The sequence below is a fragment of the Carassius auratus genome, unplaced genomic scaffold (genome assembly GCF_003368295.1).
Source record: "Carassius auratus strain Wakin unplaced genomic scaffold, ASM336829v1 scaf_tig00010126, whole genome shotgun sequence".
Taxonomy (NCBI): domain Eukaryota; kingdom Metazoa; phylum Chordata; class Actinopteri; order Cypriniformes; family Cyprinidae; genus Carassius; species Carassius auratus.
In genome coordinates, this window is record NW_020524108.1 from 72,568 (window position 1) to 100,287 (window position 27,720).

Here is a 27,720-nt window from a genome sequence, read left to right on the forward strand (position 1 = left end):
AAAAAATGCATTGAGAATGCATAACAGGCATAAGTGTCCTTCTGAATCATAAAATGACAAGTGGGATATTTTATGGTCTTGTGGACCTCAAGGATGCTTCAAAGTCTACTTCAATTAAACACTGAGTACAGGTGTCCACTTAGAACTGGATTATATTTTTGATATAATATGTAATTAAATTTTGGCAATCCCAAAAATAATTCTACTCTTCGTATACCTGAAGATCCTAAAGAAGACCAACAGAGTCTCCAAAGTCAATGCAAACCAGCCAACAACAAATCCAGCAGCCAATAAGACTAGCACAGCTGTCTCAGCTCAAACATCACGCTGAAGTATGTCTCCAGTTTTTATTGATTTTCTTAAAGAAATTTTAAGAGACATATTGCTCTAATGAATAGAGCCATTTAAGCAGGTCACCTTCATAGCTATGACTCACAGTCACTATTTACAGGACATGGATTCATCTTTAATATACATTTAGCATTTAATATCCCATTTGTCTATATATATATATATATATATATATATATATATATATATATATATATATATATATATATATATATATATTTGCTTTTATGTATTTAAAATATTTAGATTTTATTTTATTTTCTCATATAATTAATTAGATATTGTCATATTTGTGATTTTGTTTGTATAAAGTGTTTTTGAGTTTGAATGTACATATAATGTAAATAAGTTTATTTAATGCATATATTTTTATTTGATGTGTATTTATGTTTCGTAAATAACAAAGTGTGTATTTTGAAATTCTTTAGCTTTGAGAGTAGGGCAGTGTTTTTTGATGGGCCTCCATTTTACCATTCACAAGCATGAACAGAAATCCTCGTCTGGATTTTCTCTTCCAATTTGGGCTTGGTACTCTGGTTTGCCAACCTCGGTGTCACCCAGACTAAGCAGACTTAAATCTGTAACCCCCCAAAAAGCCCATGAAGGACACTGACCTATCCGAAACTCTCTCCTAACTAGACAACTGATCAATACGATCTCATAAAAGTGTTTATTTATTAAATATTGTGTGTTTTGGCATTGACGTATGTAATAAATGTCTCACCGACAGTTAAATGTCATTGGTTTTGTGAATGGGATGGGATCGATGTGAACTTGAGCGCTGAGTCATGTAATGATGTCATGACATCTCAGAGCAGACACTCAAGAAGAAGAAGAAGAAGAGCTTATGTTCTTATAACGGTCTAATCTGCTCATCCAATTACAGTTGGCTGCTAACATAAGGTCAAAGACCTTTATTTGGAGAACAGATGGCCAACTTGAATTGGGGAAAATGTGGTGTTTTCATCTTCTGTGGACGCTATGACTGATTTGCAGTGATTTTTGTTTTATTGTTCTTATTGTTGACATTATTGAGTATAATGATTGTTGCCATTGTGACCATTTTAGCACTTTATGGGAGGATTGATTGTATTTTCACAGCTCTTTTTGAATGAAGAGAGTATATGTCTTGTCTTGTAAATTGTGTATTTATTTACTAAATCAAATATTCCAGCATGTAAAGAGACTTAATTGCTTACATGGTCGTCTACATACCTATTGAAAGTCTACATACCTATTAACACAGTATACATTTCTATTGATTAAAAATTAGAACTTTAATTTCAGAGCTAAAAAAAAAACTTTTAGGATTTTTTGAATTGTTAATATTATTTTAAGTGTAAAGCAAACATATTCATACTTAATTTAAAAAATATAGCATGCACAAAATTTTAACTGATAAGCCAAATATTGTTTTAAAGTAATGCAGTAGGGGGCAGCACTACACTAAAACCTCTAAAAAAAGTAGCAATAACTTGAACTTTAAAAGTAAGCAGGAAACATTAGTCCACTAAAATCTGTTTACAGTCTACAAAACTGTTTATGTTTATGTAAGACAGAGATGCACTAAATAAGAGTTGTTATTGAATGTCTGATCTTCCGGACAATCACCTGTGGTTTTAGTAGCTGTGTTGTAAATGCACTGACTCACTTTAGTTACTAAACTCTGCAAATCCGAACCAGAACCAACCTGTCGAAATTACTTCTCCTTTATACATGCAACCACATACATTCATGCTGCAAATAAAGGGATATGCAAACCTATACATGTGTGCCCAAACAATATCTTTCGTCTTTGCACACACAGATTTGTTGTGTTAGGTTAGTGCAACTTTCACAAAGGCAATCTGATTATGTTTGCTTGCCTGTCGTTAAAGAGAATTGGTCTTTGCCAGCACTTTATGTGTGCACTGTAAGTGGTTGTGTATGCAGAGAGAGAGAATAGGGGTTATATCCTCAGGATGAGTCAGCGTGTGATCAGACTGTCTTATGTCTTTGACATGGATGTGGCCTGGAAAGAAGATTTAGAAATGAACTAAGCGCTTTCTCTCACGGCTCACTGCAGTTTTATACATTACGTTTAGAAGTCAATATGAATCTTAAAGCAACTGTATGTACTTTTTTGCCTTTTACTTTGATATATCAGTTTTAAAATCATTCTGATGCTTCTCTGAATTCTAATAAAGCAAAAGGCTTCTGTTTCAATCCCCAAACCTGTTCTGGGTAATTTGGTGAGCGGGTGCGAAATTCCTCAAAAGAGCGGATTGTTTTTGCAACAAATACACGTAAACAGCTATCCACTGTAATTATGACAGTTATATATATCCTAATGAATGAAATAAAATCCAATCCTTGTTTTGTTTGTGTGCGTGTGTGTGTGTGTGTGTGTGTGTGTGTGTGTTTCCTTGTTGAATACCTTGTTTCAAATTATGTAAAGAAAATGAATGAATGCAGTTTACTGACTTGAAATCAAAGAGTTTCAGAATTCAAAGTCCCATGGTCACAGAGGCTGCATTTATTAAAAAAAAATTATATATATATATATATATATATAAAAAAAAAAATACAAAACCATACATGCTGTATTTTTAACATTGTAAACTATTTATCTATTAAACTTAACTGTGTTCTATTTTAACATATTGTTAAATGTTAATTATTTATTAAATGTTAAATGTTTTTATAGTTGTTGTTAATAATGATGATGATGTTGAAAATGGTTGTGCTGCTTAATTTTTGTGAAGATGCGTTGTAATACTTTTTTTTTCAACAAAAAATCATCCTGTATTTGAAATACCATTTTTTTTTTGTAAGATTATAAATGTCATAATGTCAATTTTGATAAATGTAATATATCCTTGCTGAATAAAAGTATTGATTTCTTAAAATAATAATAATACAACTCGCAGATGATTTCTGTGCACATCTTAAATCAGACAGGACTCTTGTCACACCAACACAGGTTCTGTTTATGTATTTACTGTAAACATGCCTGTATAAAGATGATATCTGATGACCCTTCTGATCTGTAGATTGTGTGTGTGTGTACGTGTGTGTGTGTGTCTTCTCAGGTAAGGTCAGCTTTTCTGTCTTGTTTGTTGTGTTTGAATTGTAATATTATAGTGTAAGCTGCTGTTTCCAAGCTATTCTTGAAGTCTTCCGGAACCCACAGTGGTGAAACAGTCAACTTCTTAAACAGCTTCATAACCCTCATAAGTTCATAATCCCCTTAATGAAAACTTTAGAAATGCTCTGCATGTGTTACAATTCTTTAAACAGTTAACAAAGAGTATATTCTTTACAGTTAAAGCATGGGAACATTCACATAACATGAACAAATACATTATATATCCAGCTAATGACCTTTATACTGAAAGTCAAGTGGGCATGTTGCTTAGCTCTTCACAAAATAATGTATTCTTCACACTTACATAATTATAATACCTAAAAACATAAGATAAATTAATGTGCCCTATAAAAGCATTTGCCATTTCTCGAATATGAATTTTAAATTTTATGAATTTAAAAGTTTTATTCCAAAATATATTCACGTAATATATATAGGGAATAAATTAAATCCAATGTGATTTTTTAGTGCATGGATGAAATGAGTTCTCTTCAGGTTCACACAGGTTTGCAATGTAACCGTAGATGTAGCCTACTTTTTCAATATTTCTTTATTTCTTTACTTTAAAAGTGTACTTTTTGCCATTTGTTTTGAAATTTTGCATTTAGTCCTATGCCTACATTTTGAAAGGTGTGTGAAGTATTAAATTTTTCGGTCTGCTTAGAATTTAATTAAAAACGTATTTTTTTATTATTATATTCAAAAATAGGACATACAGTAGGAGAACACAAATTACAAATTACAAATAAGCCAAGGAGGTCAAGGGGTTAATTAATTAAAAACGTCTACCCTGACTGAACCTCCGTCTGATGACGTGATAAGACCTCCTGTCGGTGTGGGAGGGCACGAGGGGCGAACGCCACGCCCATGTTGACAGGACAACTAGCTGTTCAGCGGCAATCTGATCCACGATGGGAGGAGCGGCGGTCCAGGTGCTCCAGCCAACCGTGTGCCCCGACGTTCATCAAAGAAAGATAGTGTGCCGGAGGAAAGTGTGCGTGTGGGGGTATCGTGATCACAGACGAGTTATTGTTCTGATTTAACCGCTGCCTCCTCGCGATCTCCTCATCAAGAGTCTTCACTCGCGTCCCATGGACTGGGACAATCTCGTGCTTCTGAGATACAGCTGAACCCCGAGCGCGCATAATCATGTTCAAGAAGAGCAAGAGCAAAGTTCTGGTGGATGAAGCGTCGGAGGAGGACGAGGCGTCGTGGCATCACGAGCGCGCGAGTCAGGTGAGGTGTGATGTTGCCCGTGGCCTTCAAACCTGAGAGATCAGATGTGATCGAGTTTGGCTGGGTCACATTTCTGTCTGTACAGTGACTGTATTGTTTACAAAGCGGATGCTCCCCCGAGCGAGTCGTGAAGTAAGATTATACAAACACCAGCGAAATGATAAATATCATCTTCTATAATTTAACCCGCTTATTAATGTGTCACCTTACTTTTGAAATCGCTCTCGTTTGACATTTTAAATTTCAGGAGGGTATTTCAGTATGAAGCATATGGAACGTGATCAAGGGAACATTCTGAATATTCCGAATATGCAAATAAAGGATTCAGACAGTTTTTATTATTATGAAAGTATGAGAGTGGAATATAATATTAAAAGTACTAAGAGAGTGAAAATAACTGTTTACATGCTTTTTTCGGTTATTTAAATATAATTTGCATTAATCAAATTTCTGTGACTGGATAAAAAGGCCATATTTTGGTTTTGTAAATCAGCTGGCTTGTATTTCTTAGAATTTGGGCTCATGGAAATGATTTATTTGGAATTTACATAATAACTGAATGTTCCTTTGTTTTTGCTTATGTCATCGGCCTTTAATAATAAACCTGTATCTGTTGACCAATATGAGTATGGAATGTGAGAATAGGGCCATGATATACTACAGCAGAACAAAATGAATATAATGTAATATTCCAGCAGAATAAGAGTCTACAAGAATATGAGAAGATTCTCACATTTAAGTTTTGTTCATGATTCCCTGCATGTTTTTCTGAGCCAGTGCTGAGATATGAATGATCATGTCGTTTGTGTGTGTGTGTGTGTGTGTGTGTGTGTGTGTGGTTATGATCAAATGTATCTTAATTAAATGTTGCTCTGCTGTGGCTGAGTTTAAATACAGATTCATGGCATTTGCTGCCGTCCTTCTTTTCAGATCTAATGTTCTGTCAGCTGTTAGACTGCAGGAGTCAGATAAGGTCCTACAGTGTAACAGCAGGAGACGGTTGCAGATAAGCTTGCTTTCTCTCCCCCTCACACTTTTTTTTATATATATATATTTCAGAAGCTTGCAGTAAAAGAGTTCAAGCTTCCCACTGCATTCTGTGGCTAGTGTGATATTAGACGGCCTTGACTAAACCACGGTTATGTTCTTCCCAAGAGAATCTGTTCCACAAACAGATTTTTGGTCTCAGAGATGGGAAAGAGTCTAGTCAAAATCTCTGATATCCTCGTCTGATTATGAAAGACATTATGACAACTAGTCTAGCTGCTAGACCAAACTGTCTGCTGGGTTTTGATCTCAAATCCTGATTTATAAATCGTATATTCAGCAATCAAAGCTGTTACATGCTGCTTGTTAAATTAATTGATGTGCCAGAGTACCATGGTATTACCATTTGATACCATCACTGTACCATGTTGTCATATATCATGTACTTTGATATATATACACTCAACCCAAAGTTGGGTTGCTACTTTGCAGCTACTACTGAATTGCTATTTATACAATTACAAAAAAGAACAGAAAACATTTTTAAGACCATGGTAGTTTGCATAGCGGGACCTTCAGACTGACGACAGAAGGTCTGGAAACCTTGGCCGCTATGAATGGCCAAGGCCCGCCTTTTTGTATTTAAAGAGACAGGCACGAAAAAGAGCGTGTTGCGATGACAACTTCGAAACTCCCAAAGTGTTTCCCATTTTGTGAGCCGTATGCATTAAATGCATGTGGTCATGACATCTGAGGCTGAGACTAAGACCATGGTAATACCATGGTATGGTTCAAATACCGTCAAGTAAATACCATGTTAAATCCTGAATTTCAGAATCCTAATGTATATAAAAGTAAAATAGTATTAGCATTTGATACTGGACTGTGGTACTGTCGTGCAAGGCATAAAGAATACCATAGTACTCTCACAATACAAAAAAAAAAAAAAAAACACTATTATTGTGGTAAATAAAAAAATAGATATTATTTCCATTGTACCCTGCCCAAAACCATGGTAGTACAGCACCATGGTCATTTTAATAATAAAAATAAATAATAATAATTCATTGCATTAATATAACGCTTTTCTAGGCACTCAAAGCGCTTTACATTTTGAGGGGGTATCTCCTCATCCACCACCAGTGTGCAGCATCCACCTGGAAGATGTGACGGCAGAACGCTTACCACACACCAGCTTACTGGTGGAGAGGAGACGGAGTGATGAAGCCAATCAGCGGATATGGGGATTGTTAGGAGGCCATGGTGGTCAGAGGTCAATGGGCGAATTATGTTGGTGAAGCTCATGGCTCATTACAGTAGTGATACTACTAGGCTTGTGGACTGTATGTTGGAGAAGGAAAGGAATGGTCTTGTGTTGTTCAGTCTACAAAGGGATATTTCAGTGAGATCCGCTTCCTTCAGCTGCTAGACAGTTTGTTCACCCAGAACTTGGAATGTAGAGCAGGAAGCCCGACGGATGAGGCCAAGCGAACCTTCGCTTACAGTTAGCTCCAGTTCTATTCCGGTCCCGTCAGGACCTCAAATTTTATAGAAAGTTTCGATTTTCCTCTGATAAACAAGTTTTCATGGAGATGAATGTCCTCTCTGTTCCAGCAGTTTATATCGAGCTATTTTATGAGCATTGGTTTTATTTTAAACCATGTCAGGTTGCCAGTAGGTAAACATCAGTATTCAGAGGTACGGTTTTGTTGATACTGTGGTTAGGTCCTTCATAAATAAATTGAAGGCAGAATAAATTGACTCCTATGACCCTGTGTTCTTCAATCATACGCTTTTTTTTTTCTTTTTTCAGTGAAGTCAGGTCTGAGCTGTCCCCAATATGCCACAATCATAAGAAATGGCGGAGTCCAGAGGGTAAAGGACTTAAAATATCCGAAACATTCCTCTTTGCATCTTAGCTTCAATCTTTCATGTAGAAATGAGCACTTCACTGTAATCAGGCCAAGCGCTTCGGTAAGACGGGGTGGAGGTGTGTGGCAGTGATACAAGGAGTGAGAGGGAGTAGAAAAGGTGGAGGCAGAGGGAGGAATGACATGGACATTGCAGAACAGAGGTTGATCTTTCTCTCTCTCTTCATATGAATCAAATTCTGCCTTTGAGTCATGTCAGAATAATAGTGTTTGCCCTGGATTTGCCTGAAACGTTGTCTTATTGTGTTGGTGGAAGTGTTGGCCATAATCAAGGGTAAAGATATTACATTTTATATATGCATGTGTGTGTATGTATGTATGTATATATATATAAAATAAAACAAGTGTTGTGTGAAATCAAATCATGTTTTTTAAATAAGTCACCCAGGATGCATTTGTTTGTGCAAAATAAAGAAGAATATTATTTCAATTTTAAATGACCGTTTTATGTCTTAATATATATTCAAATAAATTTTTAGCATCATTATACCAGTGTGAAATGATGCTTCAGATATCATCCTTATATATGCTTATTTGGTGCTCACAAAACATTTAGTCTAATTATTATTCTTATTATTATTATTATTATTATTATTATTATTATTATCAATTGCCAGAACAGTTGTGTTGGTTAGTCACATGATACTTTTAGGTGTTTGGCTCAAACAGGTCCGAAGAGCAAAGATGGCAGATACATGTATCAGTTCTTGAGGGCGAAAGTTTTGTGTGACAGCTCCGTTTCCCATAATTCTCTGAGGCAGATAAAGCATCAGTTACACACCTAATGTGCATCCTTTGCTCTTCAGTTTGTTGCGCTAGGGCTAAAAGTCTCCTGCCTTTTTAGGGCAATGAAAAAGTGAAGTAAGAACTTTCCAAGAGGCAGCAATAGGTGGGGCAGGAAGGAAGGGGAAGAGGTCAGACACTTAACAGGAAGTTGAATGCCAGAGCAGTTATGATTGATCCCCCAAAATAGTCAGAATTAATTATAACATTAACTCTAATAGATTGGATTACACTTGAACCTAGTGGGATATCTATAAGAGGAGTGTTTTACTCCTTAACCACAGTCATGTTCTGACTCTTTGTCTTGACAGAAAACGATCATTTTCAGGTCCCTCCTTAAATGTGCAAGACCGTGTTTATGTAGCATGCTAAAAATATCCCTCACATTTTTCAGTGTCTGTTGTGTTCGCAGACATTAGCGTGTGTTTAAGTGTGTGCGTGTGTTCTCATTGTTTTGTTCTCCTTGGCATTTGCCCCTTAGGATAAAGACTCCGAGGGAACAGAGGAAGTTCTGAGCCCCTCAACAAAGGTAAACACGCCAACACACACATGCATAACGTTTTGTAATGTGTTGACAGTGTCCGAAACAATACCATAGCAGCATTGTTAGGATGTGACGAGAAAAGCCTGATATGAAAGAATTTTTATTTTTGTCAGTTGTGTGTGAATGAACGCGATGAATGGAGGGAATGCAGTGGATGGGAGAAAATGTGTGTGTGTGAGTGTGTTGTGGATAATCTGATAAACATGTAGAGAGGATGTGACATTCTTTCAGAACAATCTGGACAATAGCAAAAGTAGCAAACATTCAGTGCTGTGCTTTCCTACTGATGTCATGTCATATTTTAAATGATTAAACAAGTATCTGAACTGTTTCTGACCAGTAGAAATATATATATACGGCACAATGAACTCTTTTAATCTCAAAGGATCCTGAGAAATCAGTTTTCCTTGATTTGACTTCTTTATAGATGCTAACAGAGACTTCCAGAGAGTTCTGCTGTTTCCTCCAGGGATGGCAGGTGCTGAAGTGTAGTGCTTTCTTTGAGGTCAAAGACGAGTCCAATAGTAACATCTGTTTATCTGATGGATTGAATAATGTGCCCGAAGACTCCTAATGCTCATAATAACAGCTGGTCCCGACATAACAAGTGTTTATGTGCATAATCAGATGGCATGTTTTAGCACAGCGGAGTGATAGAACACAGAGGTCTTTGGTTTGAAATAAAACAGGGAGTGGCGAATAAAATTAATCTCGTGCTGTTACCTTTTTTAGTGTTTGGTACATTTTAATTCCTCCAGACATGTAGCAACAGCTACTAAATATCTGGAGGATACAGAAATGAATGCAATTTAACTTGTAAATGCAATATTCCTATATTTCAGTATGAAGCCTATTTTAGAACCGTTAAGATTATTTGCATATAAAGTAATTCTCTATATAAGCATAAACAAATCAAACATTAAAAAAACATTTAAGGAAGTTATAATTTTTAGTCAATTGCTAAAAGCTTCTCCTTTGGATGCTAGAATGATTTAGTTGTTTGAAATGTATGATTTACCACGTAAACATGTTTCACTTGTTTTTTAGGTGCTTAACAGAAAATCCCCAGAAATTCTCATTACCATAATTCAAAAATTATTCTCATTGCTGTAATTAAAATCATCCAGTGCAACAAAACTACTATGAAGTGCTTACAAAATAATAATAATAATAAAAATTTAAATTCTAAATTTTGGAAGGAAATATGATACTTTTTTCAGTCGAGGGAAGAACATTCTGTACAAGGCCAGTCAGAAAAAACTGAACAACTTGTGAAAGTGAGCGAGAAATTGTGTCAAAGGTACTTTTCTATATAATAAGCTGCAAAGCCGGGTCGGTATTTCAAATCCTGAGGGTCATACTGGAAGCAGGCAGGAAGGAGTCTGAAGGAATGCGTCAGATTGCAGAATGACCCAAAACACACACACACACACACACACGTCTGCTCAGATGTCTGGCCTTCTGTCCGTCAGACACCGCTTTCTGCTCCTGCATCCAAGATGAAGTGTGTCTTTGTGATTAGCTGTCTCTGTGCCAGGCTTAAACCTGCAATCATCTCTTACCATCTGTATTTCTGTCTCGCTGAGAAACCAAAGCTGAGCCTTTCTGACACATAACACACCAACAGTCGCTTTACTCTGCCCAGAGTCCTATTGTATGAATAAACGAGCAATTTCTGCATGGTTTGTGACTCTGTTTTTGACCTTTTGTAGGATTCGAAGTCAAAGAAGGTAAAAACAAAGCGAGAAAAAGGAGACAAGAAGTTGTTTCCGTCTCAGGACGATGAACACTTCTTGCTGACAGGAGTCACCGTCTCTCACAGAAGAGGGTAAGCTAAAGCTAAATTAAGTATGTTTCGCAAGTCCCAAAATTCCCATATGTATTTTTGAGATGATTGCAATAAATTTAGATGATTGTACATAGTTAACAGGGATGGGTAACCTAAATTGGTTTTTATATTGCATAACCATTTATTGATGCATTTTTTCTATTCTTATTCTTATTTGTGAGGTTTCATTTCATTACAGCTTCCAAATGAAAATGTAGACATTATTTTTTTTTTCTTCTAGTCATTTCAGGAGCTTGAACATTCTATTTTTTGATGTTTAAGAAATAGAATGTACATCAATCAAATGTTTTTGAGATGATTATCGGATGTTTGTACATACACACAGACACAAAAGATGTTTAAAATAGAATACAATGATTTATGTGCTTCTTTACAGGCGTCTCTGCATTGGATGAGCTTGGTGGGAAAATTCAAAACCACATTGTTCAAATCTTTTGGTCTGCCTCAAACTCACACCATTAGTTGAGCCAGAAATTGACATGTTGGGCTTCTGAATCCAACAAAGCCATGTTGTAAAACCAGCACAGAGCCGCGGTGTTTACAGTCAGTCTGTGGGGGAAATGAACTAGTGGCTTGTTTAGAGGTGACTCTGCATATTAAAGTTGGATTAGGAAAAAGTATTTTACCAGCAGAGACGTACAAACGGCACATTTGAGTGCCTAGAAATGAAGATACGGCTACTGTATGCAGTAAAAATAGAGATAAATATATCTTTACATAGCAATGGAAAATCTAACATATATGTTTTTGGACATAAATATAGTCTTACGTTAAACTGAACCATCAAGTAAGTGTCTGAAATGGAAACCGCACCCTGTGGCCCGGCATCTGTCCTTTCTGCTGAAGCATACTGTACAGTATGTGGCTGCTTGTGCCATTATGACACATAACCAAACATCATACTGTACATACAGCATAATATACTCACTGTTGATCCCTTTACACTTTCATATAAGCAAATATTAAGATTGAGTGTGTGTGTGTGTATTATATATATATATATATATATATATATAGATAGAGAGAGAGAGAGAGAGAGAGAGAGAGAGAGAGGGAGAGAAAGAGAGAGTTAGTAGTAGTAGCAAAAACAATAATAATTGCTGAAATTTCTTTGAATTCAATTAATTTGTTTAATTTATGATTTTTTTTTCAGCTATGCAAGCAGTACAAGTGGTTTTAATCATTTTTGAGGGTAGAACATTTTCATCTTACAATAAATCCTGCTGCTTCATTCTCTCCCAGGTCTGCTAAGAAAAACTGGGAGGACGACAAGAGTAAAGCCCACTCGGAAAAAGACAAAGCGCACTGTCTGTGGGACAGCATCACCATGACGATGAAGCAAATCACACCTACGAGGAAGATTGACAAGATTGAGGGCTGGGAGCCGCCTCAGCTGAACGACGGGGTGGAGGAGGGAATAAATGAGCCGGAGAAGAAGAGTGACTCGTCCCCGCTGTCTTCCCCGTTGTCACTGTCTCTGCCGCACTCTCTGGGCTTGCCGTCCTGGGTTGGCTTGGGTTCAGAGGAGGACTCGTCTCGTTACGCTAGTCTGACTGAATCACAGACCGGTGGCCCTGCCCAGTGGGCGGCTCGGGCGCGAGATAAATTAGCCGCAGTTCGTCGCCGAAGTCCAGCCAGCCTATCAGAGAATAACTGGGAGGGGCTAAAATAATTTCCATATCAATGTCTAAACGGATGGCCACACCCCCTTGTAAACTAGCTCTGATTGGACAGCCCACTGATATGAAGATGTGAAGAGTAGGACCCTCAGACCAAGAGTGCCTGCTTCCAGTGCCTGTCAACTTTCCCATTTGATATAAAATGCGCTTCCAATTTTTGAATGAAGCCTCCTCGTTTGAAATCACTGGATGTACTCCTAGTTGGTGTCTGACATCACCATGGCGTTTTGTAAATTACTTTTAAAGGTTAAATGACATTTAAACACTCAAAGAGAGAGTTCAACCAAAAATGAAAATCTTGTCATTGTTTATTCCCCCTCTTTTCAAACCTGTTTGTTTTTATCTCTTTCTTCTGTGGAGCACAAAAGATGTAGATTAGCCGAATGTCCCAAGAACCATAATAGACTTAGTCAGGCTAGAAGCATAAACCTCAGTCAGACGCCATATTGAATAATGATAATGAGGCTGTGGACAGTGGTACGTACTGTATACAGGTCCTAGATCACATAATTTTTACAACTTTCAAAACTGCTTTATTTCGTTTTTTTATCTTTTTATCTTCTGAAAGCTTTTCAGAAAGACATTTTGTCAGCTTAACACTCAGCATGTTTTAAACCCAGTGCAGAAGTACTTCTGTACTTCTATCCCCTATAACCTCGTTTTCATCCCTGCCCCAAAAAAAATGGTGCTGCCCAGACCAAGACTTAACAGCTGCTAAAATGACAATAAAATTATAGTAAATACAGTCCAAATGACTGTATTATGAGTTTTTTTACGCAATAAAGTTATCTGAGAAACAGCCTAAAAATAAGTCCTTGTTTACAGCAATAATTCTCCATTCATTGTATGAAAAGTCAGTCATTCAGTCATTTAGCTAAACTTCTCTTTTTCACAGAATAAAATCAAACAGGTTTTAGATGACATAAGGGTGAATAAATGATGACGGAATATCTAATTTGTATGTAAACTCTGTCTCTTTAAATCTACATTTTATCAGCGCCGATTAATCTCAGTGAGATTCTCAGTCGCGATAATCACTCGTGACGAGAGATCGACGCTTTGTGTGTAATGCTCGAATCTTCGATTCAGCTGTGGTTAATTTATTCCGCTGTGTAAATCAAGAATGAATGTGAAATGATGTAGAAACACCTTCATTCGCAGATTTACAGTCGCTACTGCCTGCTGATTCACAATCGTAATGTCCTCTAATTACTCTATGCAGTCATTTCCTTGCTATAATCCCAAACTACTCGCTATATTGATCATGCTAGCAATATATTCAGTGCCACTTTTCAGTAACAAAGAAGAGTTTACTGCGGCTTTAGACTTTAACAGGGAACAGTTTTCAGTTGTATGTGCTCGGTCCTGTCGCTGGAGATTTTGAGCTTTAATCAAACTGCTAATTATAATCATTGGACTCATTTGGGGGGGAAAAACACAGTCTTCTAGGGTTGAAACGAAGTTCTAAACTGGTTGGTTTTTCAGGAAAGGAATGAGCATCCAGGTCTCATTAATAATGCTTAATAGTAACGATTGTTACAAACATTATTAGTTGAAGCCTTCCAAAGACCTCAAGAGCTGTGCTGTTTTATCATGAAGTGTTTTTCTTGCAGTGCCTCGACTTAAAATTCATTTTTTAGTGATCACATGACAATTAGTTATTCTCTTCCAACACCCTGAACATGATAAAAATGACAATCATCATTTATAAGACTGATGTAAAATGTATTGTGTATAAACCTTTGGCCGATCCCATTGAAGCGCCTCTAAGATCTTTGGTTTGCTAGAAGAACATGACTGAGTGTCTTGTTGCAGATTTCAGGAGATTATTTTTAAGCAGATTCTGAACGTAAGTGGGTTTGCTGCTCTTAGTTGTTCATAGTAGCTTTATATAATTAGTATCGTACAAATATGTGTTTGAACTTTGAACGATGATTACAAATTGTTAGTTTCAGATTTTGCTCTTTATATTTAGGGACTTTGATTTTACTACTGAATGTTTTTTTTTTTTGTATTATGATTTAAATATAAACAATAAGATGCTGTAGTTCCAGGGGTTCAGATAAATTGGTGAATCTGAATAAAATTTACTTTATAAACAAGCACCCCCTCCCTCCCATTTTTTTATGTTTATGAAAAATGTGTTTATAATAAAACAAATCCATCATTTAGGCTATTTAACTTTAAACCTTTTAGCTTCAGATGAAATCCACATTTTATTTAGAACTGCTTTTTAAATGTTTTCGCTTGTAAATGTTGCATGATCTGTGTATGTTGCTCTCCCGATTCATACGAGATGATTTTATACTGAAGAAAGCAGTATTACAGATAGATAAGTAATGGTTTAAGGTTAAAACATCTTGATGGATTTGTTTCTTACAAACATGCAACTTCTTTTGACAAGAAAATAACTGCTTGATTGGAGTTGCATGGATTATTGTGATGTTTTTATCAGCTGTTTAGACTCTCATTCTGACGGCACCCATTCACTGCAGAGGATCCATTGGTGAACAAGTTTGAGACCATACCAATACAACAAGACTTTTAATTATTTTAGGTAACTTTGTTTCTTGCAAATGCTTGATAGTACCAAACACATCATACACAACCATTTCAGTGACATTTAAATTATTGGGATAGTAACGGAATATTACAAAGTTCAGAAAAAGGATATAAAATACATTTGTTCATAAATAGCAAGGCTTACATTGGATTTTCCATCTGCCCTCACGACAGATTTGACAAAAGTGTATCGTAAAAAGTTGTCTTGTGCAGTAAATGTACACTTTAGTGTTGACGCATCAAATATATACACGCAGCATGACAAAACAACACGAGAGCTCACGTAAACATTACCTAGGACTACTTCTGACGTGCATTTCATTGGTATAGAAATGAAAATACATACATGAAAAGACAATATAATCTCTGCTTAGGATCTCTTTTCACTTCAGTTTGTCTTTCCCAAAATCAAGTTTTTCTTTTTTCCCACAAACACTCTTAACTTCACATATCCCGCCTTTTCTTGCTGTTCATCTCCCATCTTTCTGTGCTTAAAGAACAGATGAATTGTCTAAGAACACAACGAGGAAAAAAAAAAAGTGGACAAATATGTAAGGAACATTAATATTATGACATCTTTCCATAAGCCCTTAAAGTTTGGGTGAGGCAACAGAAAAGTCAGTCATTGGTTACACTGTTAGACATTTGACATATTAATCACAGTACAACTGTCTGGGAAACCTAAAAGAGGAGAGGAAAAGGAGTTGAAAAGTTGAAAATGTTCTATGAGTGTTCGAGGTCTTTGTTTGCAGGTGATCCAAAGGAGATCGCAAGACGAGAGGTCCAACAACATTCTGGATTTCAGAACTTGAAGAGGTCTATAAAGTGCTGGGGAGAGACGGGGGTGAGGCAGCTGTCTGGATCATTTGCTGTGCAAGGATGTCCCGAGTCCTGCGATGGAAAGAGAAAGCATTCAAAATCAGATTGAAGCATTTTCTGATTCAAATGTGTGTGTTTTTGTCCATGCAAAAGCTGCAACTACATAGGTTGGTTGCTAGGGTCCCTTCCCAGTGAAAAACATTTTTAATAATCTAAAGAAATGTTTTTCACTATAAAGACTTTAGTGCACAAGAAAGATTCAATGGATAATAAAAGGCCTTCATGGAACCATCGTGGCCAATACATAACATATTTTTAAAAGTGTATGGGATTTACCCTTCTTATAATCCACCTGGCAAAAATTGTAAGTCTGATGGCACAAAAAAGTTCTAACACAACTCTCCTCTACTAGCCGTATTAGTTGTGGTATTATTAATGTCTGAAGCACAAACAATGTAAGATGAATTACAGTACCAGAGCTGAGTCGGTTAATTATCAACTGTAGACTGTTACTGATTTGTAGTTGGCAAATTATTATTTAACCAAATCTATTAGAATACACATTTTAGGTAATGCATTTTGACTTCTTTTTGATTACTTTTACTTTTGACTTAAACCATTTATCACATAATTTAGATGATTATTTTGTATCATACTCATTTTCAAAAATATATTCTATGGAAGCCCGTTTCCGCCACTAAATATGAAAGAAAACAAGGTAATTGCAACTTTTTATAAAATAAAGTCGAATTGCAAGTTATTACATCAGAATTCTGAGAAAATCGGAATCGCAATTACAAATTAAAAGTATTCTTTTTTATTCAGTGGCAAAAATGGGCTTCTATAATATTTTCTATCATAAAAATATTATATATATATATATATATATATATATATATATATATATATATATATATATATATATATATATATATATATATATATATAATAAAATACTAAAACAGGAAATTAAATATATATATTTTTTTTAAATATATATTTTTTGTTTACCTACATGTCATGTGATCATTAACCTACATCAGAGAATCAATAAATTATGAATAATTTACTGCCGTTGTGTGAATAATATGTAATCATTCAAAAAATAAAATGATGCATAAGTACATGCAATAATCCTACACCAGACACTAATCCTAACCCTACAGCAAGTACTTGTTGTTAATTAATATTATTTTAGTACTTAAATGCACAATTATATATAATGTATAACCTAAACTACATTAAAAATATTAAGTTACTACCCAGCACTGCAAGTTACACACCAAGTGTAATACTCAGGGTTAGGGGTGTATTTAAATCCCTAGCAAATATAATGATCACTGTATGCATGTTCATGTGATCAGTCGAGAGATGCAATAGTGTATAACGGTGATGTGAAACATACTGACAACATAAACCAAATGAGGAAAAATAAGACATTCAGAAAAATATATCCAATCAAATACTGAAATTAATACAAACATTACAGATCAATCCTACTGATTCAAATGGAAGTGCAAGACAAAATGATGGGCAGAAAAATAATAAGTTGACGGAGGTTAGGAGAAAAAGAAAAAAAATGACAGATGAAGCAAAACTAATTTTATTTACAGACACTACTTTCAAAACAAGTGCACACTCATTAAAAAAAGTGAACATGTACCTTAAAGATTAAAGCCAGGTGTCTGTCCTTTAGGAGTTAAGGGACCAGGAGGAGAACAGGGAGAGAATAAAAAAGCTAAAGGTCAAAGGGTAGACAAAGATATTACAGAGGGCAAATTGAATAGATATAACCTGAAGCTAGGTATTTATTTATAAAAATATATATATATTTTCCAGAAATCAGTTTATAACAATAATTAGACAATATTTTGCTGAGTGCGTTATTGTTTTGGTACTTTGGCAGGTTTAGGACTTCTGTTGACGGCTGACCCCCAAAGCTTTCGATATTCTTCATATTCTTTGCAGTGATTAGTTTGCTGAAATGTAACTTTTCCAATAAGTTTAGGTTGATTTGTACCTTTCACAAGCATTTTTACCTTTATCAGGCCAATTCTTTTCCTAAACTAATAACAATTTCAAATTCTTAAATGTAATCAATAAATTAAAATAGCAAGACATTACAGCGCTGTTACCAATCAAATTAAATCAGCATCAACAGAATTTGTGTTTGTAATGCAGAGGTGGCACAGAATCTAATAAAAAATTATTATAATCTAAAATTGATGTTGTGATGTTTAATACTGATGATTTAATACTGAGAGCTTTAATACTGATCTTTGTTAATACTGATATTTGAAATTATTTTTGAAGAGAAAAGGGAAAATATACTTTAAATATAAACCTAGAATCGGCAGTAGGTTGCAACAAATCACTGCATAAAAAAGTCATTGAGTCATTTATTCAACTGATTTATTCAAACCGCTGACTGATTCAGTAAGAGACACTGTTGTGTGTTTCTCAGAGAGGAAAAACACTTCTACTGTGGCTTTGTTTGGAACTATTTTCGTTAATTTTAAGTCACTTAAAATTAACTTCTTGTTAATTGAACTGTTCATCAAATCAGTATCACATTTGCAATCGTTCCGATATTTGGGGAAAATACGGCGCTGTTCGTGTGATATTAACGATATCAGATGATAAAAATATAAAATACATAAACATTATACAGGGGCATTTTTGCCCCCTTATCTTGAATGTTCGGGGAATGTAAATGTGAACTATTCCTTTAAAAACACTACTGTTAAAAAATGTGGGGTCAGTAAAAATACTTTCTTTAATAAATGTATACTTTTTTCCAACAAAAATGCATTAAAATGATCAAGTGACAGTAAAGACATTTATAATGTTACAAAACATTACCGTTTAAAATAAATGTTTTTTTAACTTTCTATCCATTCAAAGAATCTTGAAAAATGTATCAGTTTAAATAAAACTACTAAGAAAGGCCCACTGTTTTCAACATGTATATGAAATGTTTCTTAAACAGCAAATCAGAATGATTTCTGAAGGATCATGTGACACTGAAAAAAAACAATAATAATGCTGAAAACATTACATTTGAAAATATATTAAAACAATTATTTAGAAATGTTCACCATTTTTCCAATTATTTCGAACACTGCTCAATATCTTTTTTACTTTCTTTTCTTTCTTTTTTAGTAAAATTAATGTTGCTTTAGTGAGAAACATTGAACAAATCTTACTGACCCCAAACATTTTAACAAAGGAGCATATGCTAATACTGGTCGCCTATTAAGATCAATGGAACAAACTGATGCTTGTCTATCGATAATTGTGTCTATAAGGAGTTCCTAACCACAAACTGCCATTATAGAAGATCTTTACACACACACACACACACACACACACACACAAACAAAAAAACGGCATGTTAGGGTTGTTTGTTTAGGAGCAATCAAGTGTGGCACATACTGTACTGGGCTTCAACATTAGAAACGTTTGAGAAAAGCACTTACATCTAAATAGTGACAAAATCCGAAGGGATGTTGTACTGTCTATTCACAGACCAGACATTTAAAAAAGGATTTCTTACATTCCAGAAGAGGATGCTACAGTGCCTGCAGAACTGCAGAGTGTCTCCGTACTGTTCTTTCACAGGGTAGTATTTCTGAAGTGTAAAAAACATCAGCTTCCAGTCCACATGGCCCTTCTCTGACAGACTCAAGTGCCTGCAGAACTGAACACAAAGGAACAGAGAGCTCTGTGAGGAACAGAGGCCTGTCTCACACGCTTGTGTGCATGACTGCTATCTTGTGGCCAAATTAAGTCACTGACCCAACTTTCAGCAATTTTGAATTTCCAAAAAGACTCACATTAAAGAATCTCAAATAAAACCTCATTCAATCTTTGACCTTTGACTTTGAATCTGTATGTGTATGTGAGTATGTGTGAATTTGTGTGTGATGGTAATGGCCTTTATGACTGACTTAATAAATTCTTATTCCTCACCTGTTTCTCGGCGAAATGAAACAGACACAGTTTTTTCCACAGTTGCCGGTCCTCACTGAGCATTTGCAGTGTTGGTGTGGTTTGTCCCAGATTGATGATGTCACAGGCATCACTAAACTTGAACAGGATGTTGTTTTGCATGTGCAAAGGAAGGTCGCTCAGTGTCATGCCATTTGAAACTTGCTGCAACAAGACATATTTAGCATTATATAAATATAAAAGAAAGATTGTTTGCTGCTACACTCACAAGAAATACAAGATGATGGTCATGCACAAAAAGCGCTTTTTATTATGGATGGATGCACTTTATTGGACTTCTTTTGGACTATTGTACAGAAACATCCACCCACTGCCATGATAAAGCTTGGAACAGCCAAAATACAAGATACAAGAACAGCTGACTTTAGTCCTAAAGGCTTATTAATTTGTTCGATAAGCAAAGCATCTCTGTTACATATGGAAGTCTATGGAGACCACTGATTATTATTTATTAGCATTTTTATATTTAGTAATATGGTTTTAATATTAAAATACATATTTTTAAATATATTTATTTTATATTAATTATTTATTATCATTTGTATTAATTAATTATTTATTATTTAATAATGTTTAATTATTAATTAGTTTAATGATTTATCAAAATTGGTAAGTAAATAAATAAATAAAATAACTTATATATTGTTTTAATCCAAATGAAAAAAATTATAAAATACAGAGATATATGCCATATATCGCAAATCAGCCAAAAAATACTGAGATATTGTGTTTTTTCTTTTTGTTTTTGTTTTTTGGCCATGTGGCCCAGATCTATAATGTAAAAGTTAAAAATTATACGATATAAAATATTAATATAATCATTTTATTTATTAATCAACCCACTAGTCACAAATAGATTTTGACTGACCTGTGCATTTTTTTGGGGTGCTTTAAAGGGGGTTAGATAACTCTTTCAATAAACCCAGTGACAAACTGCTTTGTGCTTATGCTTAACCCATGAGACTGTGAAAAAGACTACCTTTGGAATTTGCAAATTGTTGAGCTGCTGCTGCCAGTTTAAGATGGTTTCTAAACGGCAGACCCAAATGTTGATGTTACCAATCAGCACACACTTCCCAACTTCTCGGATGAGGATGCAGAGCGTGGAGCTTAGATCATCCAGCAACGCCTTGATCAGACGTGGGTTATGATGGTCATCCAGAACTGTGAGATTAAAAAAACAAAAACATATATACATTTGTATATGTACTTATATTGGTACAATTGTCTTCTGCATTTATTATGTAACTGGATAAAGTCTGTGAATAATTCTGAATGATCAGCTCACCTTTTCTCACAATCTTCTCCAGGACATTGAAATAGTTTTTCTGAGCAGCTCCACTCAAAGACGTCAGCTGGGACTTGGCAATCAACTGCAGAAGCTAGGAGAAGTAAACAAGAGTGGATAAAGTGAGAGACGATACAGAAGCAGAGTAAGTAAATCAAACGGAGAGAGGTATTCTAGTGACTGTCCAGCAGAGAACAGAGCATCTTACTTTGACCACATAGTTGAATCGCCGCACATCCTGAATGGCGCTGGAAAAGTCCAGTCGATTGAAGGCCTCACCAAGCGTACAGTACCCATGCCTCTGCAACAACAAACACACGGTTCCCATTCGACAAAAGTTAGAAAAGTCTTCCGATGGGAGAACTGTGAAATCTAAACAATGACATCAAATTATTCTATGACTTCAGTTGTTTGTTTGCTACTCCTCGAGTCTTGTACATGTGGTTGGTATGACATAATTTCTCTCACCTCTCGCGTACTCTCCTTCTGAACATAGATCCACCGCTCCTGGAAAAAAACTGAGAAAAAGATTCAAGTACATTTAATCTATATACTACTATATTATATGCGTTACATCAATTCTGTCACTATTTACTCACCCACATGATGTTCCAAACTTGTATATCATTCTCTCTTCTGTGGAACATATCAGAAGATATTTTGAAAAAAGGTTCCGTTCCCATTGACTTCCATTTTATGGATAAAAATTCTAATAGAAAACAAAGGGATCTGAAACTGTTGGGTTACCAGTTTTCCTTCAGAATATGTTCTTTTGTGTTCCACAGAAGAAAGAAATGCATAGAAGTTTGGAACAATTTGAGGATAAGTAAAATAATGTTCAACTGCTTAGGCTTATATGTGAATTTATCTGTGATTGGTTAAGATTACAGAGCTCTCTAGAAAACTTGATTTTGATTGGTCAACTGTAGCATTCTGTGGTCATAGATTTTTGCACAATAAAAAAAAAAAATATGATTGTTCCAAAAAAATTAACAAAGAAACAATCTGTTTTATATAAAGCACTACATAATTAAATCTATCTAGACTTGTAATTTATCATGATGTAAAAAACAACAACAACATATTAAATGATTAATAAATACAAAGCTCCAATGAAAAATTAATTCTGAATGCCCAACTGCAGCATTCTGTGGACTTATATTTTTTTTATATAATGACCGCTAAAAAACATAACTGCCCATTTTCCGAAAAAAACTATAATTTACAGTTCAATTTGACATCATTGTTGTGATTTTCAAGTGTGATGTAATAAAATATCATAGTTTATTTACACTGTGACTTAGTGTTGTTGTTGAAGAAATCCTTTTTTCTCTTCTTGGCAGCTACTTCACAGACATCTCCCATGTAGATGTTCTCCTTGTCAATGTCCAATCTAGAGAGTTAATAAGTTAAAGCTAACTATGACTATACCAAAATATACTTTAGACAATACATTTCCATTTAACAATCCTATTCAGAGTGACCTACAAAAAATATATGATTGTGATAAACAGATACATGCAATTTAGACTGTTATCTGCTAGGAGCACTTACTACTACACATAACTTGACACATAATGCAATAAAACATAGTGCAGATCAACAAACCAATGCAAGTTCTTATTAATTATTAATCAAGGTATTGCTAAATGAGTTCTGAAGATCTGAAGACGTGTAAGCTCAAACAGGTGAGTGTGCGGTCTATCGTCTAGTGAAATTTAACATGTGATGCAGGTGTACACTAAAACTATCCAAACAACTACTTGTGTCCTCACACAGCCAGATGGATTCAAATGTTCATATTTCCTTATAGTCTGTCTGACCGACCTCAGGTCTGTTGTTCCCATGAAAGCATGGTCAGAGTAAGGTGTTTTTAGCTCAGTCAGTTTACCGCTGTCTGAATATATTCAAAAACCAGTTCACGGCTGTCTGTTCTATGCTGTTCCAGACAATGACCACAGACGGTTAAAATAACAAACACCAGTTCTAAACACGGAAACCTGACTTCCCACACGCCACAAACACACTTCCAGTTTAGTCGGTTCCTCAGTGCTTTTCTGAGGGGGTGTAGCTTTGTGGTTAAAGATCGGAGGTGGTGACTGAAAGGTTGAAGGTAAGGTTATCACCCTTGAACGATCACTACATTAAACTGACATAATTCAAAGCATCTCTTACTCTTCCAAGGTAAGTTCATTGATATTGTCTCCCAGCTTGTGGCTCAAATATTCAAAGCGTTTCCAGCCGTCCTCAGTTTTGATCCAGCTCCAGCCTGGTGATCTCCAATCTTGGCCCAAGAACGGCATGTTCTTCCACCTGCTCCAGACAGAGACCGGAATACAAGAGATTATTATCTCAAACCATTATAACAGAGCAAAGGCTTGACACATATCACATGATCAAACAATATCATCATGATCTGATCAGACAAGACATATAATAACAGTCATTCAAATCAAGGCTTTAAAAGACTTATTTCACTTTCTTTATGTAAACCATTATTTTGTAAAAACAAAAATTACGCATTTTGATGTTCATTTGTAAACTGTAGATGATTGTTGAACAACTAACTTACTGCCAATTCATTTTCTCAAATGTAAAGCCTGCCAAGAGGCTTATCTTTTTTTTTAACGCCGACAAAACACTACAGACAGCTCAAATCTCTACCTCTTTTGTTGTTTTACTTGCAAAAGCGTGTTTGTATTGGTAACGGACGAATATTTAATTTTACTTACAGCTAGTCCTTTGTTATGTTGATGATTTTCTACTTTTCTTTGAATATTGACGGAAGTAAACAGTCAGAAAAGCGGAGTGTATGGCACGCCTCCCGTCGTTTGTGATTGGCCTTCGAGTTTGTATTTATTTTGTTGCTACCCGGGATTCCACAGCTGATTGGCTCTCGGTCCTGTCGATCACTGACGAGTTTATGCCAAGCTCCCAGTCGCTGCAATTTCTTACACGTGACACGCAAGATGCACATGTTGACATGTTTTGATTTTGTGATGGGGAAGGGAAATTAAGATAATAAACGATGGAATAAACTAACCAAGCATATTGGATCATGCGGCATCACAAAGTAAACATTTCATTGCTTGGTTTTTGATACAAGGAATAAATAGGCTTAAGCCCCTCAGCCTGCTGAAAAGCAGCTAGAAAATGTAAAGATGTTCATTCTTAATTCTAATGGAAGTCAGTGGTTACTGTCAAATGTTTGGTTACCAACATTCTTTAAAAAATATTTTTTTGTGTGTTTAATACTTATACAACTAGATCATCTAATTATATTTCCTTGGCTATCCCTAGAAAGAAAACTACGTTTGGTTCTGGTTTTGAATTTGCAGCCCCAAATGATTGGAATGTGCTACAAAAGTTATTGATATTAGAGGCACGTATTCCAGTATGTACATTTAAAAAAAAAAAAGTGCTCTGACCTCGACCTGTAAACGTTTTAACTGGATTTTATTTTTATTTTATGTGTTTTATGCATTGTAACATGTTTGTATGTAACTCATGAGATATTAATTCTCCTGCCAGGCTGTTATTGAAAATAAGAACTTGTTCTTAATTAATTTGCCTGGTTAAATAAGGTTAAATCAAATTAACTCTTTTAAGTGTGGAGAGTGAGTAAATGATAACCTTTCATTTTAGGGTGAACTATCCCAAAAATGAAAATTAGCCCATAATTTGCTCTGCCTCAAGCCATCCTAGGTGTATATGACTTTCTTCTTTCAGATTAATCCAACCAGAGTTACATTAAAAATTTATTAAACATATGTTTATTTTTTTTTTTAATCACTACAGGAGGCCTTTATTCACCCTCAGAGCCTTGTGAGGCACTTTTTATTATGGATGAATGCACTTTTTTGGACTTTTTCGACTGACTCTATAACTGTGATTGGATTCTTCTGAAAGAAGAAAGTCATATACACATAGGATGGCTTGAGGGTAAATCATGGGCTTACACAAAAAACATGCTAAAAGTTACATGCATGCTGTGAACATAAATACAAGCATTTATGGTAACTTAGATGTGTGTTTATTGCCAATAATGTGCAAGTAAGTCTTCTTGACACCTGAAACTATCTGTATTTTATACTATCTGTAAAGAATGGACATCAGCATTAAATTGTTTCTTACTTCATAATTATCATAAGAAACAAATGCCAAAAACTCATAAGACCGTAAAAATTAGAAATATTTTGACATGCGTCCACAGCTGGAGGCTAAAAAAGCTTGCATTTCCAAAAATTTACTTAAAGTAGTGTAAAGGCCACGAGCACTCCCTCTGCGAGATCTAACCTGCCACAGTCTGCATTTGAGAGGCCAGAGGGGCAAGTTTTTGTGCGCATGTGAAAACACTGCATTCAATGAAAAAATTACAAATATATGGCAGTTGCTAAATCTTCAGTCATGTGCAACTTGATGAAAATAAGCACCAAGTTAAGTTAAGTAATATCTGAGTTCTTTTTTATTATTGTAAATATGCATATATGGTCATATATATTTGGGCCATTGTCTGCGTCTTGATCTATCTTGATCTATCTATCACAAATTGTAAACTGCATACACTCTTAGGTAACAGTAAAAGAGTTAGAAAGGTAAGATGATTTTGACTGATACATAAATCACATTTAAATAGTATTTTGGCATAGAATGCCTAGTTGTTTGATTCAACAATGCACACAATTTATCAAGTTATTTAAAATACCATTTCATATTTGCAAGGAACAATGAGTCAGAGAAGATATGGCTAGACAGTCAGCAGTCAGTCTGAATAAACAGACACCTTTGCACTTATGTGACAGTAGTGACACAAATTAAATACACCCAGACTGGGTGTGAATACTTGCACTTTGTTCACAGCTTCTGCTGTTGTGCAACAATGGACAGAAGTGTTTGTTTGAAGCCATATCTTTCCATCTCTCAGGACCAGGTGCTACCTTCTGCATTCCATGATGATCTGTTTGGCTCGAACATCATTTGTCTCTCTAAACTATACTGTATTCATAAATTCAAGCGCAAAGGCAGCTTTCCCATAACACAACAACAACAAAAATGAAAGCAACTAAATGCTATTTTTTAAAAATCTGACTTTTAATATATTGTCAAATCAAGTAACACGATATTTAGGTAGATAATAGTGGAATACGTATCCAGGTGAATAGCCTAGTTAGATGGTGACTGTGTCAATAGTAGCCTACTGATTTTTTTCAGTGCATATCTGTAACAGCACTTTTAACATGACCATAGTTAATCCAGATCTCGAAGCGTCTTTCCCGACTCCGCGGCATTTCTGCAACTGTAGAGCCACTTGATGATCCGAGCGTTGCGCTCGACAACTGACGACCCTTGACGCACGGTCTCCTGCAATTCCCCCTCCTGCAGGCCGTCGCTGCTCCTCGAGATTCCGCCGTCTGACGTCGAGACGCTGATACTCCGGGTTTGGGAGCTGAGGTCGTCCGAGCGCGCGGAGAACTTCTCTCTGCCCAGGGACTCGATGACGTCACCCTCGAGGCCGCAGAATTTGAAGAACGCGTCGAAGTCCGCGAAGTTTTTCGAGTAGCGCGAACTGATGTCAGACCTGGAGCGCGCCACCCCCCTCCGGCTCTTGCGATCCTGCTCCTGGATTTCTGCGACTATCCTGTGAGGAGGTCCTCTCGGTACATCACTAGTCTCGTCCTTGTGACCGTGTGAGAACGGTACATTTACCCGAGTGGCCTCTTTCCCGCAGTCCCTGCGTGTGGCGCATGCACCACCACGCGCCTCAGAAAACGCGTTTGTCTTGTCTTTAATAGTGAATAACGACTTTTTCATTAATCTCCTACTCCCGCCAGGCGATCCTCTCAAGAGTTCACACTTCTGTCTGTATAATAAAATCGAGTCTCGTTTCTTCGAGCTGCTCCGTCTCACCACATTATTATCTTCTTCAGGCGACTGTATATCCTCAACCTCAACATGAGCGGCGTTATTAACGGAACCGTGCCCGTTTGAGGACCCTCGGCTGCTCACGGAGGCAGACCCGATGCTGACAACTTGTTGGCTTTTTACATATTGAGGTTTAGTGGCTGCCAGTCTCTCCACCGCACTGACACGTCCTTTAATCGCCTCGCTTTCTCGCTCCATCTGTCTCCTCAAATACTCGGGCCCCTTCACAAGAATGCGCGACGCGTCCACGTTGGCCGATCCTTGCGTTTTCTTCAACATGATCCTGTCTGGATCAGTATTTCGTGTTAAATCCATAACAGATGTGTTGCAAAATATGTTGAGGGGTCCGAAGGTTAGTGCATAGTAGACTAGATGAGAACGCACTGACGCACACCTTTACCTGTGTGTATTACTCATCCACTCCACCCACTAACAGGTCAAGACAATGCGAGCTCTTGCACGAGGCAAAGGTATAAGGAAACGTTGATTGTGACTTAACGTTTTCAAAACAGAGCTTGCAAATACTTTTAAATCTCTAAAGCATTTTTTATAAGTTTTTTATATATATGTAAATCTTATGTTCCCTTCATTTAGACCCATATAGGATTTTATTTTTTCCTGAAAATAAATG

General features: G+C 36.0%; 3 protein-coding genes across 7 annotated transcripts; 1 reads left to right on the forward strand and 2 right to left on the reverse strand.

Moving 5' to 3' along the window:
• The first annotated feature begins 4,385 nt into the window (after window positions 1–4,385).
• Window positions 4,386–14,589, forward strand: LOC113072760 (testis development-related protein-like). Its single transcript, XM_026245724.1, has 4 exons — window positions 4,386–4,714; window positions 8,897–8,944; window positions 10,672–10,787; window positions 12,051–14,589. Exons 1-4 carry the CDS (start codon window positions 4,628–4,630, stop codon window positions 12,478–12,480), a joined length of 681 nt encoding a protein of 226 aa, XP_026101509.1. The 5' UTR covers window positions 4,386–4,627; the 3' UTR covers window positions 12,481–14,589.
• Window positions 14,590–15,014: 425 nt separating this feature from the next.
• LOC113072761 (F-box only protein 25-like) lies at window positions 15,015–23,491 on the reverse strand. 5 transcript variants are annotated; one of them, XM_026245726.1, is made up of 11 exons: window positions 23,343–23,491; window positions 23,168–23,266; window positions 22,460–22,560; window positions 21,636–21,685; window positions 21,376–21,468; window positions 21,168–21,261; window positions 20,859–21,043; window positions 19,841–20,023; window positions 19,425–19,568; window positions 17,532–17,558; window positions 15,015–15,940 (listed from the first exon to the last, which is right to left on the reverse strand). In XM_026245726.1, the coding sequence occupies exons 1-11, from the start codon at window positions 23,468–23,470 to the stop codon at window positions 15,851–15,853; spliced, it is 1,194 nt and encodes a 397-aa protein (XP_026101511.1). In that variant the 5' UTR covers window positions 23,471–23,491; the 3' UTR covers window positions 15,015–15,850. The 5 variants fall into 5 exon arrangements, with proteins under 5 accessions (XP_026101511.1, XP_026101514.1, XP_026101512.1 ...); XM_026245728.1 differs by having other exon boundaries at window positions 15,887–15,940; window positions 17,532–17,606; XM_026245729.1 differs by lacking the exon at window positions 23,168–23,266.
• A 1,704-nt stretch (window positions 23,492–25,195) lies between these two features.
• On the reverse strand, window positions 25,196–27,518 carry LOC113072762 (protein FAM110C-like). Its single transcript, XM_026245731.1, has one exon. It carries the CDS (start codon window positions 27,402–27,404, stop codon window positions 26,415–26,417), a length of 990 nt encoding a protein of 329 aa, XP_026101516.1. The 5' UTR covers window positions 27,405–27,518; the 3' UTR covers window positions 25,196–26,414.
• Between the last annotated feature and the right edge of the window lie 202 nt (window positions 27,519–27,720).

Coding starts and splice junctions, on each gene's coding strand:
- LOC113072760 (XM_026245724.1), top strand. CDS start 4,628: ATGTTCAAGAAGAGCAAGAGCAAAGTTCTGGTGGATGAAGCGTCGGAG. Junction 8,945..10,671: donor TTCTGAGCCCCTCAACAAAG/GTAAACACGCCA, acceptor GACCTTTTGTAG/GATTCGAAGTCAAAGAAGGT. Junction 10,788..12,050: donor ACCGTCTCTCACAGAAGAGG/GTAAGCTAAAGC, acceptor ATTCTCTCCCAG/GTCTGCTAAGAAAAACTGGG.
- LOC113072761 (XM_026245726.1), bottom strand. CDS start 23,470: ATGCCGTTCTTGGGCCAAGATTGGAGATCACCAGGCTGGAGCTGGATC. Junction 21,686..22,459: donor CAACAACACTAAGTCACAGT/GTAAATAAACTA, acceptor TCTTTTTCTCAG/TTTTTTTCCAGGAGCGGTGG. Junction 20,024..20,858: donor ACAATTTGCAAATTCCAAAG/GTAGTCTTTTTC, acceptor GTCTTGTTGCAG/CAAGTTTCAAATGGCATGAC.
- LOC113072762 (XM_026245731.1), bottom strand. CDS start 27,404: ATGGATTTAACACGAAATACTGATCCAGACAGGATCATGTTGAAGAAA.